The 19,602-nt window shown below is 47.9% G+C and overlaps 6 protein-coding genes and 1 pseudogene across 6 annotated transcripts; 5 read left to right on the forward strand and 2 right to left on the reverse strand.

Moving 5' to 3' along the window:
• Window positions 1-1,362: 1,362 nt before the first annotated feature.
• Window positions 1,363-3,593, forward strand: LHYA1_G000592 (uncharacterized protein; the record flags this gene model as incomplete). The annotated part of the gene is made up of 2 exons (XM_031145584.1): window positions 1,363-1,392; window positions 1,446-3,593. 2 exons carry the CDS (start codon window positions 1,363-1,365, stop codon window positions 3,591-3,593), a joined length of 2,178 nt encoding a protein of 725 aa, XP_031009308.1.
• A 1,611-nt stretch (window positions 3,594-5,204) lies between these two features.
• DRT111 (DNA-damage-repair/toleration-like protein) lies at window positions 5,205-6,887 on the reverse strand (the record flags this gene model as incomplete). The annotated part of the gene is made up of 4 exons (XM_031145585.1): window positions 5,205-5,303; window positions 5,355-5,444; window positions 5,494-6,662; window positions 6,713-6,887. The coding sequence occupies 4 exons, from the start codon at window positions 6,885-6,887 to the stop codon at window positions 5,205-5,207; spliced, it is 1,533 nt and encodes a 510-aa protein (XP_031009309.1).
• A 337-nt stretch (window positions 6,888-7,224) lies between these two features.
• LHYA1_G000594 (putative peroxisomal-coenzyme A synthetase) lies at window positions 7,225-8,840 on the forward strand (the record flags this gene model as incomplete). Its single annotated transcript, XM_031145586.1, has 2 exons — window positions 7,225-8,670; window positions 8,736-8,840. 2 exons carry the CDS (start codon window positions 7,225-7,227, stop codon window positions 8,838-8,840), a joined length of 1,551 nt encoding a protein of 516 aa, XP_031009306.1.
• A 798-nt stretch (window positions 8,841-9,638) lies between these two features.
• Window positions 9,639-10,534, reverse strand: get1 (the record flags this gene model as incomplete). The annotated part of the gene is made up of 3 exons (XM_031145587.1): window positions 9,639-10,033; window positions 10,101-10,287; window positions 10,358-10,534. Coding segments are annotated over 3 exons (759 nt in total), but the record flags the coding sequence as incomplete, so codon positions are not given.
• Window positions 10,535-10,674: 140 nt separating this feature from the next.
• On the forward strand, window positions 10,675-11,694 carry ptar1-b (Similar to ptar1-b: Protein prenyltransferase alpha subunit repeat-containing protein 1-B (Fragment)(Xenopus laevis)(Ontology_term=GO:0008318,GO:0018342)(db_xref=InterPro:IPR002088, PFAM:PF01239); annotated as a pseudogene).
• Window positions 11,695-14,399: 2,705 nt separating this feature from the next.
• ecm33_0 (Protein ecm33) lies at window positions 14,400-15,836 on the forward strand (the record flags this gene model as incomplete). Its single annotated transcript, XM_031145588.1, has 3 exons — window positions 14,400-14,451; window positions 14,631-15,498; window positions 15,551-15,836. 3 exons carry the CDS (start codon window positions 14,400-14,402, stop codon window positions 15,834-15,836), a joined length of 1,206 nt encoding a protein of 401 aa, XP_031009305.1.
• A 1,519-nt stretch (window positions 15,837-17,355) lies between these two features.
• LHYA1_G000598 (uncharacterized protein) lies at window positions 17,356-18,473 on the forward strand (the record flags this gene model as incomplete). The annotated part of the gene is made up of 2 exons (XM_031145589.1): window positions 17,356-17,375; window positions 17,429-18,473. 2 exons carry the CDS (start codon window positions 17,356-17,358, stop codon window positions 18,471-18,473), a joined length of 1,065 nt encoding a protein of 354 aa, XP_031009312.1.
• Window positions 18,474-19,602: the final 1,129 nt, after the last annotated feature.

The following is a 19,602-nucleotide window of genomic DNA, read 5'->3' on the forward strand; positions in this document are numbered from 1 at the left end:
GCAAAGATGCGAAGAATCAGCTACCTACCGTACAGCTTCCGTACGATAGTTTGGCGAGCTGGCAGCTCGACTATCTGAGACAGATGGAGAACTTCAAAGTTTCAGCATGTATCAAATTTCTTCAGAAAGCTACCATGCCGTCCAATCCATCAGAGAGGGAGCAGAATTTCGCCAGGACATTAGAATTAACGCTCGAAGGACTTATGGACCAGATCAGCGATGGGTTCTTCAATGATGCTGCCCTGATTGCTGATCCAATTGAAGCACCATGTCGTGACTCCAGGGAGAGCTCACCGCCAAGCACTGCGCAGCTTATCACTTTCAGAATACTTGTGTCAATTCATACTCGGGCACCTGGACAGAGTTGGGTATTCACTCCCTTGAACTTTTTCAAGACACAACAACGTGTCTACCGAAACTCACCTGATCACGCAATATTTGCAGCCAAGACACATCGCGAATTTGCACCTATTCTTGACCTTGCTGGTCGTGAGGGGCGTCCAACAAAAGGAAAGAATATAGATGAGGCAATAGAAGAGTTCATTGAACTGGAATCACTTTCCAAGTCGGCAAGCATGCTGAACCCCTTTGAAGAGGCGCCTGAGCCGAAGACGTTTGTAGACGAGTTGTTTCGAATTTGTGTAAGGACGAAGGAAGGAGCTACTTTTGATCTCCTATGATACCTCAATATGGCTGTAAGGTTCTGCCTTGCGTTGATAATCCTACTAAGCCGGACACTCGACACATTTTAGCGTGAACGGAAAGCTCCTGTTATGGTATTGTTCATTATAGAAAGAGAAGAGACAGAGCTCGTACCCTCTAATGTTATCTTTGGTTCACGATACGTTGTGCAAAGTCAGCGGGTCTCAATTGACAGCGCATTCCAATCTAGGAGAGCGAAGCGAGAATAAAAGGGGGGGCAGAGCATGTAATACAGATGCGGACATATCATCCCGCACGGACCTCCCACCCATATTCAAAGTGCCTAGGCATAGATTTGTCCCTTTGGGTTTAGTGTTCGCCGAATTAGGAAAGGTGTGTGTCTGTCCATAGTCCTACTGCCGCTTTCGATGTCTATAAAAGCATGTACGATTACCTTCTTCCTTCATTCTCTTTAGATCAATTTTCGTTATCCATTATATCAAAGCTTATGATAACACTAGGATTTATCAACCTCTTATTAGATAGCAACTCCGCCAAGAGACTGTAGCGAATGGTAAACACCCTGTACTGTTTGCACAATCTACGGAGTTAAGCAATTGAGGCGTCAAGGAGAACCAAGACAGACAACACAGATAATCAGTTATTCATCAATTAGTTGCATCCGTAGAATTCAAGATGTCGTGCCATTCACAGACCAGCATGGATAAGAGGCAGAAAGTAGTCGAGCGGGTAAGTGCAGAAAAAACCCAACCCAACTCACTGGCTAACTCACTACCTAGTAGGCAGGTGGCCCAACCTCGCTCTGTTCGAAATGCCGCCTCCTTGATCTGAGCTATGTTGGTTTTCATCATGACAGGAACTGGCCGACTGAAAACTATCGTCTTAGTTTTACTCTCGCCGAAGCTGCGGCATCTGCGGCACATTGCTGGATCTGTGGGTGGTTGGCTTCTCTTGCGGATGACAAAGACTTTGCATTGGCTACTCGAATACATGTCGGCTTCGATATCTACCGGTTCTCCACACTGGAGCCACCGGCAGAGTGGAAGCCGTGGGACGAGCAGACCAAGGCAAGCCACCTATATTTCTATATTGACTGCCGGGAGGCAGGGGGGAAGTTTGAGTACAAAGGGGCTTTCCAGAAATCTGGTGGTCCTACACCTGTACATGTTTCTGCTATGCTTAACCACGATGATCCTATTTCCGTGGCGGCGAAAGTAGATCCTTACACTGCGAGATTGCGTCCTCCAATCGTTGACATGCGGATCTTCAAAATTTGGATGGATCAGTGCACCAGCCATCATGGTAGCATCTGTGGGAAGACTAGATTCATGTCTCGTTCGATAAACTCCATGCGCTTCATTGATGTAATAGACGATTGCATTGTGGAGTCGGCAAATGATGTAGAATGGGTTGCACTGAGCTATGTCTGGGGTGAAGCACAGGAGCATGCACTGCAAAAGGGAAATTTTACATCCTACCACCAGCCAGGCTCTCTGGCTAAAGAGATGGTGCCGCCGACGATCCGTGATGCTATGGCAGTCACAAGAGCGATGGGAGAACGTTTCCTATGGGTAGACTCCCTTTGCATAATTCAAGACGACGACGAAGACAAACTTCGGAACATCCCCGCCATGGGTATTATTTATGGCCAAGCTGTTGTTACTATTATTAGCGCAGCGGGTGAGAAGGTCTCTTCGCCCATTCCGGGTGTACAAGAAGGATCTCCGCGAAGCGTCCAGGAAACTTTCGAGATCAACGGCACATGGCTTGTATCGGCGCTCGATACACCACATGCGGGGTATGAGGGGTACCTCCAGAACTGCAAATGGAACACAAGAGGGTGGACTTACCAGGAATGCTTATTACCATCACGCTGTCTCATATTCGACACAGAGCAAGTGTACTGGCAGTGCCATCGCGCTTCTTGGTGCGAAGACGCATTTTGGGAGCAAGACGCCCGGGATGCCCCTATTATATACCGCCACTGCCTTGGGAAATCAGAGATGCTTTCGCTGTTGGAGGATAAATCAAAGGACTGGTCCTCACTATTCTCAATAGTGCTGAATATGTATTTAACACGACAACTAACCTCACAAGGCGACCGACTAGCCGCCTTGTCAGGTATCCTTAGTGTCCTTGAGAAATCGACTGGGCAAAGGTTCTTCTGGGGCATGCCCGAGAACCACTTGGAGTTCGCTTTGTCTTGGACGACGGATGACCCTGCAATCCCGCGAAACACTGCCTGTCAAGTCGCAGCTCCAGGTGGTCCAGCCAGTCCATTTCCAAGTTGGTCGTGGACTGGCTGGCTCGGGTCTCAAATATCGGGCGGCACGGGCAGTTACGATATGGGGCTACTTGGCCTTAGGTTTTATCGTATAGACTACGACAGTAATCCGATACCCATCCAAGAGGACATGGATGCCAATGTGTCTCAATGGAACAAAGATGTCATCTCCGCGCTTGGAACCGATACTGTAACCCAACCCCGATATCCCGCTAATATTGAGCACAGCTGGATGGACAAGTGCAAAACTGAGATCACCGTGTCCCATATCCCAAGCAGTATCCGTTTGAGCGATGCGGCACCATCACTTCTGTGCTTTTGGACTAGCACCGCCATTTTGAAAATCAAAAAAGAACCTACAGGCTCTCCACCTATCCCCAAAATTGGAATCACCGATGGGAAAACAGAAATACATGGTTTCTGGGGCTGGACAGACTTCACCTTAGAGGAAGAAGAGGGAAAATTCCTTGTTATTGGCGCGAAAAAGGAGAAGATGTCCCATGGAGGGAGACTTCTGCTGACCCTGATGTTTGTCGAAGTAGCCGATGACACGGTGTGCTACCGGCGTCACATTGTACGCGATCTGCCCGAATCAGCCTGGTTGAAGTTGGAGAACCGGAAATGGGAAATGGTCTGTTTGGGGTGATGTTCCGAGTCAGAGTATTATGGCTTTTGCCGAGGGCTCATAGCTGCCACCATTGAAGAAGCTTCAACTAAGGTCACGTTCGAGACTGAGCAGGTCTGGATTGCGGGTTTGTGCGCACTTGATATGTGGTGGTAAGTAAGACTTGTGATACCTTGGATAGCAAATACCAAGCCACGATCCGTCTGCCTTTACAAACTGGTACAATCTCGGTCCCTCGAAATAATTAATTGTATATATCATGATAGAAGCCCATTTTCCAAGGAAAATAAACTATTGTCGAGAATAAGTCTAATAGCTGAGTATCATTTCGGCACATTTTTCTGAATCCAAACCCCAATTCCAACTCCAACTCCCATCTACCTGTTTTCTTTTTACTATTTTCTCTATCTCTCTTCATTTTAACCAGGGCAGGTAATACATATTTTGTTTAACCTTTTGTAGTTTTTCGCTTCACTACGGATCTATCTAACAACATATAAAGGGGGGACTTCACGTGTCCAACCAACTTTCACTTCAAATTTCTCAGACCAACAGGAGACCTAGCAAGGGAAAATGCGTGGATTGAGATGTTGCTTGGGGAAGAAGTAATCAGGCTATTGTGAGAAAGGTAATACGTAGCTTCAAAGCGCAAGAGCTTGGTTCATTCTACTGGTTCTTGGTATCATCAAAACACATAAACCTTGATGTAAGGTCGCAAAGAGAACACTAGACACTCTGGCCTTGGAATGTGGAAAGTGGTCCGTACCAAGGGTGCTTGAATCAAATATCAAAGTCTCGTCAAAGACAACTCCGAAAGACGGGACAAGAAACATGAAATGCAAAGAAGGGGTTCTGCAGGCAGCATTCTGGTACTTCGTTGCCGAAGAAGCATGTCTAAAACCGAGTAACAAGCTCCACTGGAATTGATGTATATACAAGACAGTAAAATACTCCTCGATAGTCTCGAAGCTGATCGATCGGCGTAGCACACATGAAAATGTTTCTCTTCCCGCGGCATTTGCAAGTTCAAGCCCAAATTTCTTCCACTCTCCCGTGCATGCACCTGGCTTTAGGGCAACGTAGTGCCATTTCCAGAGCGCTGGCGCGATCAAGTCAATTGTCCCAACAGCATGTATGCCCAAGACGAGGGAAGTCTCGCAAAGTAAGTCTGGACCCCCTTCTCATCCACCTATACCGCAGCCTCTAAATGCTCTTCCGGACTCGGCTGGGTTACCAGCATTCAGGGGGATGTCAAAGGCATGTTTTGGCGCTCGAGAGAGGCAAATAAGGTTGCTGGAAGATTGTGGGAGAGCTGGAGGGGTATTGAGGGTGTGGTTGAGTATGGGGAGATTAAGGAGGGTTAGGATGGGAAGGGGGCCGATTTGGTATGATGGGAAGAAGTTGCCGTGGTTTTCTATGAACCAGGATGATGTTATGGTGTATGTTAGAATTTGGAAGTGTGCGGTGGGGGGGCTCGACTAAAGGGATGGGGTTGATTGAATGGCCTTGTTGTTGTTGCAGGAGACTTATAGTAATGGCGATTGCCGATGCTGGAGCATCGCCAATAGTCTTCGGACGAATGAGCATTCTTTGGAAGGCATTTCAATTCTTGAACTTATGATTTATGTCTGCCTATTCATTGTATTTGCCTTGCTCAAATGGCTCCGTCTCATAAAACAGTGCCGAGATGGTATTCCCGTTGAATATTCGTCCTTCAAGAGCGTTCACGGCCTGAGACACATGTCAGCTGCCTATTTAGTATAGTTGGGGGGAAATGCTCACTCGTAAAGCAGAAAGCTGGCTGGTAAATTTGACGAATACCTTAGGCAATTCTCCGTGCCGATCAATATACACTCGCTCAACTCTCCCATACTATATCAAATGTTAGCGTAATTATTCTCAATCTTCGGAGAAGACACACCTTTTCTCCACACTCATCCCCAATTTCCTGCATCAGACCACCATCTCCAGATCCCTCGACCTCTTCATCAAGATCCATTCCGTCCACCATTCCCCTTAGCACAATAACTTCACTCATTGGCCCAAACTTTCCTGTCGCCTCTGCTTCAGGTACATTCTTCCTGCCTCCAATAATCTTGCCTCTGCCACCAGGCGGGTCCCTGAATCCACCTCCTTCAGCATCACTCTTCTTCTTCCGCTTTTCAACCTTGACTGAAAGTGGGTTCACGATACCGGACCCGTCAGCACCAAGACCAGTACCTTTGCTCCAGCCATATTTGGACATCAGGCGCTCGGCAAACCCCTTTTGACCAGGCCGTAGGGAACGTGGCGCTTCTTCTGCATCTTCGGTCTGGTCTTCCTCCGGTTCCGCTGCTAGAGCCTTTTCGAGTTCTGCTTCTGAGGTAGGGAGTTCGGTGGGTGCCGGGGGGAGGTTGTAGCGGACTGGAGCGCGGGATATTGCCCCTATTGGTAGTGTTTCTGGCGGCGGTGGAGGTGGAGGTTGATTTGTTGAGGGAGCAGGACTGTAGGAATCTAGTTCTGGAGTTTTGGCTGCTGGTTTTGGAGGTGGAGAATCCATTGGTGGAGGTGCAAAAGAGTAATTTGAAGGAGGCGCAAATTGGTCTAGAATCATTAGTACTTGTGTAGAAAGATAGAATTTGACCTGCTCACTTCTTAGCTGTGGACGATATTCCTCCTCGTCACTGTCTTTTTCGCTCTCGGACTTTCTCGCCATCCTATGCGCATATAACCTGTCTTTCCACTCTCGAATCTCCCGGATCTTCTCCTCACTATGCTTGTATTCTTCATAGCTGTTCGGTCTCGTCGGATCATATATATCATCCCAGTCTTGCGCAACGGCCTGCTCTTCCCTATGCTTATTCTTTCTCCTCTTCCGCCCCCCTCTCTGGCGTTTCTCCCCTCCATAGAATCCATTCACATCATCGTCGTCTCCCGTAGCAGTCCAATCAGCTAAAGTACTCTTTGGCGGAGGTCGTTGCGTTTGGGGAGCTGCGGCAGGAATACTGGCTTGGGGTGGCATTTCTTGGGGGGCAGCTTTCGGGAAGGACGCCTTGGGCTTTGGCTTCTGGGCAAGCTGTGGTCTTTTTGTGGGTTGAAATCGTAGAGCAGCTAATTATATGTGAGCAATAAAGCTTCATAGTTGAGAGGAACAAATATACCAGAATCTATTTGGGGTTTCTTAGCTGAAGCTTCATCTGCTGCATCTGAACCAGCAGCTTTGAAGACAATTGGTCCTCGCGAAAGGGTTGCGTTTGATTTTTGAGGATCTAATAAGTTTGCGTACAAGGAGAGGCCAGCTCCCCTAGGAGCAGATCCTAGGTTGGAATCTGCCATGATGTGTTAATATTTGAGGGTTCTTGTAGTTGCGCAGGACGTTCCACAGCCTGGCGCGTGAGGCTTAGAGTCCATATGCGAGGTTGGTTGAAAGAGTGATGTATGTTGGCAAAAGCAGCGCTCAAGAGAGCGATAACATTCCAGTGATAAGAGGGGAACGGAACCTCAAAAGTTCATCTTGTCTTTCCCGTCTTAAAGTTCGAGAATTCCAACCTTCATATTCAATTTTGAAACCCGAAGCTTAAATCAATATCAATTGGCTTAGCCAACGTCCTGTTCGTTATAGTAACACATTTCTTTTGTGTACCTTATATACTTATTTAGCCTAAACGTTAATATGGCTGCAACCACACTCTCCAATTCCTTCTCCCCAGACGCCAAGTCCACCGCCGTTATCATTCCAAGCAAACCGCAAGCTCTTACAGTCTCGTACGAACAGCTTTCTGCAGAGATCTTTTCCTTCCAGAAGAAACTTGCAAAGCTCGGTGTTACACCACAAGCGGCCGTCTCGATTGCCCTCCCAAATACCTACGAATTTATCGTTGCATTTCTTGCAAGTTCTTGGCAAAGAGGCATTGCTGCTCCTCTCAATGCGGCATATAAGCAGGAGGAATTCGAATTTTACATTGATGACTTAAAATCAGCTGTTGCTCTCGTGCCCAAGGGCTCTTTTCAACAAGATGGACCTGCTGTACGGGCCGCCAGGAAATACAAGGCTGCAATTGCAGAATGCTATTGGAACGGGAGAGAAGTGGTGCTGGATGTCAAGGATGAAGGGAAGTTGAAGGGCAAGGGAAACCAGGCTGTTGAAAAGGCACAGCCAGATGATATCGCTCTGGTCCTGCATACCTCTGGCACAACGGGGCGACCAAAGGCAGTGCCATTGACCCACAAGAATCTCACGCGGACAATGAAGAACATCAAGGCAACATACAACCTCACTCCCGAGGATCGTACTATGCTCGTCATGCCCCTTTTCCACGTTCACGGTTTGCTCGCTGGATTCCTCGCCCCTCTATATTCAGGCGGCTCCGTAATTGTACCACCGAAATTCAGCGCCTCTGAATTCTGGGACGACTTTATAACCTACAAGGCAAATTGGTATACTGCCGTCCCCACAATCCACCAGATCCTCCTCAAGAATCCACCTCCTCACACCAAGCCTAAGATCCGTTTCATCAGATCTTGCTCTTCGCCCTTATCGCCTACTACTTTCCACCAGCTCGAAGAAACATACAACGCGCCAGTACTAGAGGCATACGCAATGACAGAAGCAGCCCACCAAATGACCTCCAACCCTCTCCCACCCGGAAAGCGCCAACCTGGTTCCGTAGGCATTGGCCAAGGCGTCGAAATCGCCATCTTGGACCAAAGCGGAAAGGAAGTTCCTCAAGGCTCGGAAGCAGAGATCTGTATCCGCGGCGAGAACGTAACTTCAGGATATCTCAACAATCCCGAAGCCAACAAGACCGCTTTTACCTCTTCTGGCTTCTTCCGCACGGGAGACCAGGGCAAGATGGATAAGGACGGCTATGTGATTATCACTGGTAGGATAAAGGAATTGATCAATAAGGGTGGCGAGAAGATCAGTCCAATTGAACTAGACAATGTATTGGCACGGCATCCAAGCGTGAGCGAGGCGGTTAGTTTCGCGATACCGGATGAGATGTTTGGGCAAGATGTCGGCGTTGCTATTGTATTGAAGAGCGGGGCGAAGCTTGGGGAGGGGGAGCTGAGGTCTTGGGTTTCTGAGAAAGTAGCCAAGTTCAAGGTGCCGAAGAAGGTTTGTTACCCTTACTATGGATACCCTTGCATATGTCATGGACAAGAGCTAACAATTGTACCTAGATCTACTTTACAGACAACATGCCCAAGACGGCCACGGGCAAGATTCAGCGCCGTATCGTAGCAGACACGATGATAAAGCAGGAGAAGCCAAAGCCCAAACTGTAAAGCAGGGGGGGTTTCAGTTTTTCTTAGCTATGCTACATGTGACAAGAATAATGTTTTATGTTTTAGAAGTACAATACATAGAAGCTTGTATATATAAATTCATGGTATATGACTTCCTTCCTGATACGCAAACCAGAGCGAGAAACTTCCAAACATGCTCTACATTTACGTGATAGCATCTCAAAGAATTCCTCCCAAGACTTGTAATGGACGACTTATTGATCATCGTCGTGGTCATGATAGCTCAAAGTGGAGTGGAGGTGGAGTCGGCAGTTTGAATGCTGACCGCCTTGAACCTTTCCTGATCCGCCCTAGCCCGAGCGCTCCCAAGATATTTCGACGATTTTTCCGACTGAGCTTCTTCTCCAAAACATTCATAACAACCAAAAGTGTTCAACAGCATCACACATATCCATATGAACTATACTTGAACAAGGTTTGTATGGCAATTATTTCTCCTTGTATCTAAAATTATTCCCATATCTGTCCTGTCTCTAGACCAGTGAGCTTCCTGTACAAAATCCTATGGTACAGGCTCGCGCAGTGGCACTTTCGAAGCTTTAGCGATCCTCTCTCCCATGATCACTCAGAGTCAAAAAGAATGCCCAGATCAAGCCCCAAGTACTCTGCCAAGAGTCATCTCACTCGTGTTGCAAGGTCACAGCGCAAGCTATGGCGACCTTTGCGTCTTTTTGCTGAGAGACAATTCCATTTTGGCTCCCTCCCTGATTATGCTTATGATAGATAAATGCTATCCTCCTTCATGACTGGCTGCCCCAGTATCCGTAGAGTATTTATTCACAGCTCCTTCTTTGCTTTTGGTGATGTCCGTGACCCCGTCGTGCCTTTTTCTCCCTGCATCTTCATTGGCTGCCCACCAACGTTCTTCTCATCCTGCGCAGCCTTCCCAGTCCCTATAGCCAAGCCTAAAGCTGCACCCAGCGCGTCGCTGACAAGTAGAATAATCGCCATGCATGCTAATGCCCACGCTTGTATGGATATACTGCCCACCGGCGCTCTGGGGAACGACAGCAGCCATTCGGCGTAGTACGGTACCCAGCCCTTGGGGATCCAGAACATCGGCTGCTTCTGGAACCAGAACTGTATCAGCATGCGTAGTCCGTTTGTACCGAGCCAGCGGAGGGCAGATATGGCGCTGTCGAAGGTGCTTTTCGTGCCGTCAAGTAATTTCTCTGTTTGCACAATAATAGGTTAGCTCGGGTTGGGTTGGATGGATGGGATGGGGGAGGGGGTACGGACTATTTGCTTCGACTTGCTCGACAAGTTTGTCGTGCTGTCTTCTCAGTTTCGCCCATTTGGCGAAGTTGTCTTGGCTGCTGGTGCCGTTAAGCTCTGTTCGTACTTTTAGGAACTGCTTTTTTAGGTCTCGTTGCTCGGCTGCTGCTTTCGAGGTTGGGGTTGGTAGGCGGTTGTAGATGTTCCAGAGCTAGAGATATCTATTAGCTGGCTGAATACTGGAGAGTGAAGTGGGATATGTGAAGAGTGTGTGGGCATACTATGTTGTTAATTGTTGCGGCTCCGACTGTGTTCACCAGGTGGATGGTGAGCTGGAGGACAAACACAACAACGAGGAGGGAAGGCATCTTTCCAGGTTTTGCAGTATTTGTCCTGTGGCCCTGGTAGATGTTGACGTTGCTCTTCCGGAAGGCTGGACGCGAGGGTTTGAGGCTCGTGGCTGAAAGTTGCAGCAATCAGTGTGTGATGAGTCTGAAAGTTAATGGCCGCGTCCGTGCACGCAAGGCTGCGAGCCTCACATTTTCTTGGTTTGGATTTAGAAATATCTTTACTACACATAGTTTTCCAATGGTTCAACATGGCAAGAGCACTAGACAAAGAAACAATTATATCACTCCAGAATGACAATCTTCCAGTCATATACAGGGACATCGTGAGTGCGTTATGTTCAGACAAGCTGCAGTTGCTTGAGATTGAGCTTCTTGGGAAAAGTCACCCACTACCTGCTGGCACCAATGTACTTGTGGAAGAGAACAACATTGCTATTCCCAAAACCACACTCGTCCAAGCTTTCGTCGTTGCTCGTCGTATCTTTTTCAATCTGGTTAGAAATTGTCCGGTTGAGAAAAGGCAGGATCTCTGGAATGCTTCGGCCGTTGTTCTTTTGATGGATCCAGAGCATATTACTGCTGCCAATGCACGGAAAAGACTCATTCAGTCATACCAGGAGGGCCCAAAAGCAGAGCTCGAAACTGTGTTGGGGAACGAGTTAGTGTTTGTGGACAGCTATCTTACTTCACGGTTGCATCGCCATACGAAATCACCTACACTTTGGGGTCATCGTCGTTGGCTTCTTGAGGTGTATCAATCTACAAATATGGAGCACAACATTGTCCAAGATCTCAAAACTACTGTTCTCATCGCGGCGGAAAGACATCCGAAGAATTACTATGCTTGGTCTCACATGCGCTGGCTCATCCAGATGTTTGGCGTAGAGGGCGAAACGGATTCCGAGATCGTATCTCTCGTCAAGGACTGGTGCTTGAGACATCCTGCTGATACTTCTGGGTTTTCTTTCCTCTTATTCTATCTATCCAGGTCCGCTTCTTCAGAACACGCTCCTCAGACTGAAGCAAGTACTAGGGTCTGTAAAGAAGTCCTTGACCTTGCTGTCTCCTTCAAATGGACCCATGAATCCGTGTGGGTTTTCCTCAGAAGTCTTGTAGCATCGGGGGACGTGACGGAGGATCAAAAGACATCCTTTTCAAAAAGTATCGATACTGTCCTCGCGGCGAACTTGTATAGTTCTAGGACCCAGTCCATCATCCAAGGAGCACGCGAATGGTGTGAGAAATACCAACAGAAACCTCGTTCATGAAGCAGAAACCTGTCACGTGTCGGGTACCAAAGCTTCGTCGACACGAAGGCTGCCTCGTCACCATGGGCAGAGAACATGGAGAACATGTCTGAGGTTGATTTAAATATGTGGGTTTGGGGAAATCAAGCATTATATCTCGGCACAGCATATTTCAGTCTTGGGTGATACGCACAAGGGCAAGGGTTACAAATTGTGCAATGTCGATAACAGACGCGAGAGACAAGGATCTAGATATACCCTGTTTATGGTTTTGTAAACGTGGTGGCAGAAGATTAAAACCGCCAAAAATAATAGGGGAAATATTGCCTGGCATGGAAATTTGGAAGATGATGTCTCGAGTTGAGAAAAGCCTGATTATTTATTCAACGCTAAAGACAACAAACTTTTTGGGCCGTTACAGCACAGACACATTTCCAGGGCGCGGGCGCGATATTGAGACGGATTCACAAAGTAGTACTCCTCCGAAGTAAAGCCAGTTTGGACTCCCATCCTCCTTGACCATGTGACGAAAATACGAACTCTTGATGTGGAAAACAAGAAATACAAGTTCTTCGAGGTCGGAGGTCGACAGTGAGAGGCCAAAAAGTATAAACAAGCACAAGCGGCGAAAAAGTTCTATTTAGAGCAACTTCTCTCCACACTTGGTGAGGTGGTGAGGGGTCCAACAACTCATCGGCATGCCGTGGACTACAGATTTGGAAGCTCGGAGCAGAGATCCGGACAGCAAAAAGCAAAAGGCCAGAGCCTCGGGGAATCTGGAGGTCGTCAACTTGGAGTAGAAAAAACGAAAGGTCTAATTTATCAGCCAATAGAAAATGTTGGGGGGAGACTGATGCAAAGGCTAGTTTCTGCAGAGGCGTTCGATGGCTCCCACTGTGTCCCACATGTCTCCAATGCGCTTCCCTGTATTCTACCTAACGCGGAAGCAGAAGCAGAGAGATTGCGTGTGCATAAACGTGAAGATATCAAATCGGATGTGGGCTGTTGCGAGCAGGACTCGTATGCTTCACTTGATAGAGATCTCCAGGAGTCCAGGATACCGGTAGCAGCTTTGACGATGGGAATGAGGAATCATGCAAGCACGCAGGTGCCGGATTGATTGACTTTAAACAATTGCAAGAATTATGGTGGTTTTGCGAGAGTATCATTGGGTGGCGTCTGCAACCCTTTTTGTCTCAATTCGGGAAATTCCCGACAACAAAACACGACGACGAGGACAACGATGTCGCCGTAGCCAAATAAACAGACCCACAGCGAGGTGAAAGTAGGCTCTAGAGCCAATACGGAGTAATGATTAATGAGCCTTTATCCGCCACTAACCTTGAACCTGGCTTCATTATTCTTATCCTATCCTACCCTACCATGCCGGGTTTGGATTGGCGAGAGTGAGCGATGGGAATATTACTCGCTCCTTCCGCGCATGTCAGGTTGGTTCTCTTATCAACGGCAATAATTGATGGGGATGGGGATGGAGATGATGGGAATGGGGGTGGGGGTGGGAGGGAAGCACGTTCAAAATTGGGGCAAGAGGAGCAAGAGGAGCAGAAGATCCTTTGTAGACGGACGACAAGCTTTCTGCGTTTCACCGTTTCACGATGGTGATGATGATGATGATGCTGTTGATGAGAGGTTTGATCAGATAGGGGCAGCACATCCTAATTAAATAATTTCGGTGGTACCCGCAAATACTCGCTGATCCAGCAGGTATTTTGGCAGAGTAATCTTGGTGTAATCTCTATGGCCGCTGTACAATTTCCATCTGGGCCAGCTTGAGTTTAGTGTGCAATCCACCGCCAGAGCGCCCTCTCCACTGTAGGCAGGCTTTGGGGGGCGATGATTCGTCGGGCGTGGTGCAGGCCCTAGCGTCCGAGGCAGCTCCCTGAATTGGACCTATGATATAGCGCTACAGAACGCCTACGTCTAGGTACCCTTACCAATACCCCTGGTGTGGCACTATACTACTAGCACCCTACCGCGACTCCCATCTCCCCCCCATCCCGGTCCATCCCTTAAAACCCGGCTACTGGCCTGCGCTCGCAATCCTCTTTTATACTGGTGTTCGCAAAGCCACTGTCTTTTTGAAACCTCCTCCTCGTCCTCTGTGTTCCCTTTTTAATTCACCACTGTCGTTAAAGGTTCGAGTCTCTGCTTTCTACTACCTATCACCAAAGGAAAAGAATCCAGGAACATCAATTCTACGAATCTATTGATTATTCATAAAAAGGTACGTCTGATTTTGCATTTTGTAGCGTACGTACGTGTTGTGCGTGTTCCTGGATCGACTGGAGAAGAGCGAAAACCTTTCGAGCATCCCTCTCACCATTGCCATCCGTGTTATCATCGTCGCCTTTCTCATCGCCCGGAAGCTCCTTCTCTCTGCTGGTAGAGATATAACAAGACGTGGGTGGTCTCGGCTGGCAAAGAAGGGCAGGAATGAAAACAGTCGCCAAACATCCACCGCCCATCAAACTGAAAACTCGGTGGCCGCTTCTCGAAACATACCTACTGGGTACACGCGGTTATCCACCCACAGCAATAGCACCGACAGCCACGCACCACCTCCCACCGCTTGTCAACCACCTTCATCGTCGAGCTCTCCTGGCTTCCCATCGCATCAAATCATTTCATTGAGCTGAGCTAACGACCAGAAGTTACTACTGTAAACAGCTTAATTCCACATCCCCTCAACAGTGTTCATCTTCACCATGTTCGCCCAACTCCTCCTTCCGGCTTTCGCCGTCTTGAGCATTGCAACTGGTAAGCAACCCTAAGCTATTCCCATATCGCCGTACGCGTTTTGCACGCTCCTGCTCATTCAATTGATCATCGAACTACGATGAACGCGTTGGAGCAGCGGCAGCGGCTTGCAGTCTGAATCTCCAGATGCAGTCCACGCAACTTGTTTATCAACGATAGTGCTAACTGTCAACTTCCAGCCCAGTCCACCGGGTGTTCTCAAGCTACAGCTACCATCAACTCGCAAGCTGATGCCACCGCACTCGCGTCCTGCACGACCTTTGCCGGATCTATCCTCCTCCCTTCGACAGCAGCTGGTGTGATCAGCATTGATGGTCCTCAACAAATTGGCGGAGACTTCATCGTCGATAACGCTACAACTTTGACCAGCTTGAGTTCCTCCAGCATTGCCTCTATTAGTGGCATTTTCCACTTGGACAGTCTGACTGTTCTGTCAACCCTTTCCTTCACAGATTTGACCGAAGTCGGCTCCATCGAATGGTCCGCCCTTCCAGTCTTGCAACAGTTGACCTTCCCATCCTTCATCAAGAAGGCCAAGGACGTTCTCATCACCAACACATTCTTGAGCAGCTTGGATGGTATTAACTTGGATACCGTCGAAACATTGAACATCAACAACAACGGCCGTCTCACCAGCTTCAGCACCCAGGTTGCCAACATCACCGGACTGCTTAACATCGAAGCCAATGGAAAGAGCTTGGATGTTGAGTTCCCCAACCTGGAGACTGCTGCCAACATGACCTTCCGCAACTGTTCTAGCATCAGCATCCCATCCCTGAAGACTGTCAACGGATCCCTTGGATTCTATGGCAACTACATTACGAGTCTTGCTGCACCCAACTTGACTACTCTTGGTAGCACAACCGAGGCAAACACTGGATCTTTCGCATTGGTCGCCAACGGAATGCTCACCAACATCTCATTCCCCCAATTGAGCTCCATTGCAGGCGCTTTCCAAATCGCCAACAACACAGGGCTTTACAACATCTCATTCCCAGATGTTTCCCAAGTTGGAGGTGCCATTGATTTCGCTGGTAACTTTTCTACGTACGTATCCTTGTCGCTTTAGCTGAATTAAACTTGGCTAATATCCTTCTAGTCCTGATCTCACGGGTCTTAAAGTTGTCTCTGGTGGTTTCAACATGCAATCCACATCTGTGATCGACTGCGACTCGTTTGATAAGCTCAACGGCAATGTCATCCAGGGTGTCTACGACTGTGTCAGTGCTACTGCCGATGCCAAGAGCGGTCTTTCAGGATCATCCACCACATCCGGATCAAGCGCCAAGGCAACTACCAGTAAAGCCGCCGCCGTTTCCTTTGGAATTAACGAGGCTGTTGCTGGCTTTTCTGTCTTCGGTGGTCTGCTGCAAATGATTCTGTAAAGCATTGGGACGTCGGCGTTTTTCCTTTTCGGTCACCTTAGAACTAATTGCCACGTTTTCCATTTCGACACTTTTCTTTGCGTGCGCCGGGAACAAAACAAAGTCCTTCATTCAATCGATTGATCCAGTCCGAGCCATTAAGCGTGATTTTGCTTTCATTCGGATCACGAGAAGATTATGCATGAGTGGAGAGACTATGGAGGGGGTTGGTTGTGATTGATTGATGCGAAGCATATCCTAGACAAAGCATAATTTTCCCTTGCTGTTTTGGGGGTGGTTGCTACGAGCGTCTGACGATTTGGGATGGAAGGTGGGTGTGGGATTTGGGCTGTCGCTGGTGAACTATGGACATTAGGGCAGTGAGATTCCATACAATACTTGTACATTGATAACTTATGACCTTTTAATGAGTCCTTGTGATGGTGTTTCTTTGATTATATGTGCAGAATGGCCTTTTCGAATGTCTCCGAAAAGAATGCCCATAAATCAAACCCCAAACCCAACAAATCTCACATGCTCCAGGCCTGAGCCCAAGGAAATATTCCAAGCCAAGAATAACAGCGTCGGTGGCGCTAGCTTCTCTTGCTGTCCTGTCGTGCCACCATTCAAAGGCGCGCTTCTCAGCCGCTCATCACAAACAAGCCTCCACACTACACCACACCAGATGATTTATCGGACCAAATCTACACATGCACATGATACGCTACTCAACACATGCTACTCGACACATCAACGAGTGCAGAGATCTATTTAAATTTCAGCTGACAAGGCTAGAAGGTACGGGCGGACGGACGGATACCTTCTTACTTGGCTTGGTTCTTGTTAGTAGTTGGTTGGGTAGAGGTGTGTTTTACTGGTATAAAGTAAGGAAGGAGTGTGTGTGTGTGTGTGTGTGTGTGTGAGAGAGAGAGAGGATAGGTTTATTGGGATGTTAAAATGTTGGTGAGATTGTAAGATGATGAGATATGAACTCTAGGCTCATTTCACTGCTCTCTCTCTCCCTATCCTTAGGCTGGGGGTTGATTATAGCTTAGTATTAATTCTTTCATGATGAACAAACGTTTTTTGCAATATGCCTTGACCTGGTTGACTTATAGGATATCGATCTTCTACAGAGCCTTGGTGAGGAAATCGATGTTACGTAGGCAGCTACAAATGCAAGTTGATGGGTAAGATGCATACAGAATTGTTTATTCCAGGCAGATCTAGCTGTTACGCTTGAAGGGGTCGGTTAGTTTAGACATGTCGAGTAGAGTGAGCTTGCTAAATATGAATTGAATATACTAATTCTATAGTTCTTTTGTACTTCCGTACTGACGATAGAGTTGAGGTACCGTATCGGATGTTCATTTTTTACCCTAGTTGTGGAGGGGATTCACATAGTGACAATCTAGCTAAGCCGAATCAAGAATATAAAGGCGGTCACAACTGGCAATCCTTCTACAATATCCTACCGTGTCCTTGAACTCCATGTCATCCCATTGAGTTGCAACAAACCCATACACACTCTGTCGCTATCATGGCACTCTCATGGGGAACGTAAGTATGATGCCCACCTACTGCAAACCATTTGCTAATATCCTCTTTTCCAGAATCAAGTCCCTGCTTCTCTTCTTTGGGCCCATCCTCCTCCCAAAAGCAATAGCATACTACCGCTCAGCCAAAGCCTCACCTGCAGTGCACGGCGTTTCTATCCGGCCCATTCCCCCCTTGGTCTCACGAGCCCTCCTAATACTCTTCGTCGTCGCCTGCGCCTTCTTCATACGAACCCTACCTTTCTACTCGCCCGAAAACATCTTCTCCGTAACCTCCTCACGCCTGCAAATCCCCGTCGACGTGCTCTTCACGCGGCTGTCCGCTCTACGGCAAGGAGGCCTCACAAACTCTGACAATATCTTGCGCACGAAAATCAGCTCCCTCGACTCACGCCTACTCTTCTTCCAACACGGCCCGGACATAATAACCAACTGCCAGTTCTGCAGCGCCGAAGACCCAAAGTCCTACCTCTACTACTCCATCCCCAGCATCCTCGCCCCACACCTCTTCAACCTATGCGTCCTCGCGCTCGTCACTTCCGGGCTGTTTGCCGGCAAGGAAGGCGCAATATGGCGCTACACTGCCACGATAGCCGCTGCCGCTGCCGTGGTCATAGATCTCTATCTCGTGAGCTCTTATGACCAGGCTGCGAACGCTAAAGCCACGAGATTGGAAGACATTGATACGTTTTTCTGGCGGATGCGCGTGTATCGCTTGTTGGGCCTAGCAGCCATCGACGGGCTTCTGGGCTGGGTGCTCTACCTCTCTTCCACAAACCGAGCGTTTATCAAGCCGCCCACTACGCAGGAGCGGGTAGAAGCTTCTACCAAAGTGTTGGAGAGCGTGAGGAGTCGGCTGGGCACGATGGCTGTGTTGAAGAATACGATTTATAGGAATAGTGAGCTTAGGGCAAATAACAACGAGTACTGGGTCCGGGAGGGCAAGATTATGGGCGAGGTGATGGAGGATAGGGATGTGGTTCAGGGAGTGAATAATGCGCTTGGGAATAGGATTGATATCAACAGTATTGCGAGGGATGCGGAGGCTTTCGCGCAGTCGATAGGGCCTTCGCAACTTCAGATGCCAAATGGGAATATATAGGGTTTGGGGCTTGGGGTTTATACCAATGTACGATTATTTCTGACTTTGATTGCACGCTTATAGATATTTTACACGTGTTGGAATACAGGTCCACATTGCCTGGCTTCATTACCACGTTTTCTCATGTTCTGGACAGCTATGAATATCATTTCATTGTCCTTAGCTACAACCTGTCTAGCACTACAGGTTATGATTCAAACGGTATTCTGTGATACCTTCTGGCCCGCTTCTAACTTCTGTCGATGATACATGCCTACATATACAACATCACCCATGAATCACGGGGCGGTCACTCGAACAACAGACGGGGAAAGTCGTACGCAAGAAAAGACATGGTGAACATATTTCAAGACCACGCTCTACTCCTTACCATACCAATGCCGAGATATCTTTCATTTCATAGATACCGCTATGCCTACAGTACCAGCTCGGACCAAGACTCTTTCCTCCCACTTCACCCTACCCTTGCAAATATATACAGCGTTCTTGGACTACAGTCTATAATATTTACCCGCTGGGCCGGGCGTATTGATAGATAGATCAAGTGAATGGTGAACAAGTATGTACGCTATATTTAGATTATGCATGTATACATCTATCTATCAAATCAAATAGGATGAAATCCAAAAACCTACTCTACCTCATTTATTGATCCATATAGCACAGTAACATCTCAGGTATCTGACCTAGGGAAAGTTTGGATAAGATGGCTTGCTGGAACGCTTTGTTTGCTTACCTAAAGGGGATGGGAAGTTTCCAAGTTTCTGTTTCTTCCATTATGCTGTACATACATACATACATACTAGCTTGGGACTACTATAGTCTGTCTACTTGTAGCATGTCAGCTTGTCTGTCTGTTTGGTGGCTACTGTATCTAGGGGGCTAAGCTAAGCTGACTGTGGAAGATAGCAGTTGCTGCCGTTGTTGAGGAATGAACAATTAGACCGTGTCGGGACTCGGGACGGGGTGGCTATCTATCTATACCTGTTATTATACTCGGTATATTATCTAATGATTTTTGTCCTTGGTTGGGTGAGGGAAATGCAGGTTATGATCGAACTCCCGGCGGCGAGAGTTCTGCTAAGATATCTTGTATAAAATGAGCGAATGGGGTTCCTACGAAATCGGG

The sequence above is a fragment of the Lachnellula hyalina genome (genome assembly GCF_007821495.1).
Source record: "Lachnellula hyalina strain CBS 185.66 chromosome Unknown contig00006, whole genome shotgun sequence".
Classification (NCBI taxonomy): Eukaryota; Fungi; Ascomycota; class Leotiomycetes; order Helotiales; family Lachnaceae; genus Lachnellula; species Lachnellula hyalina.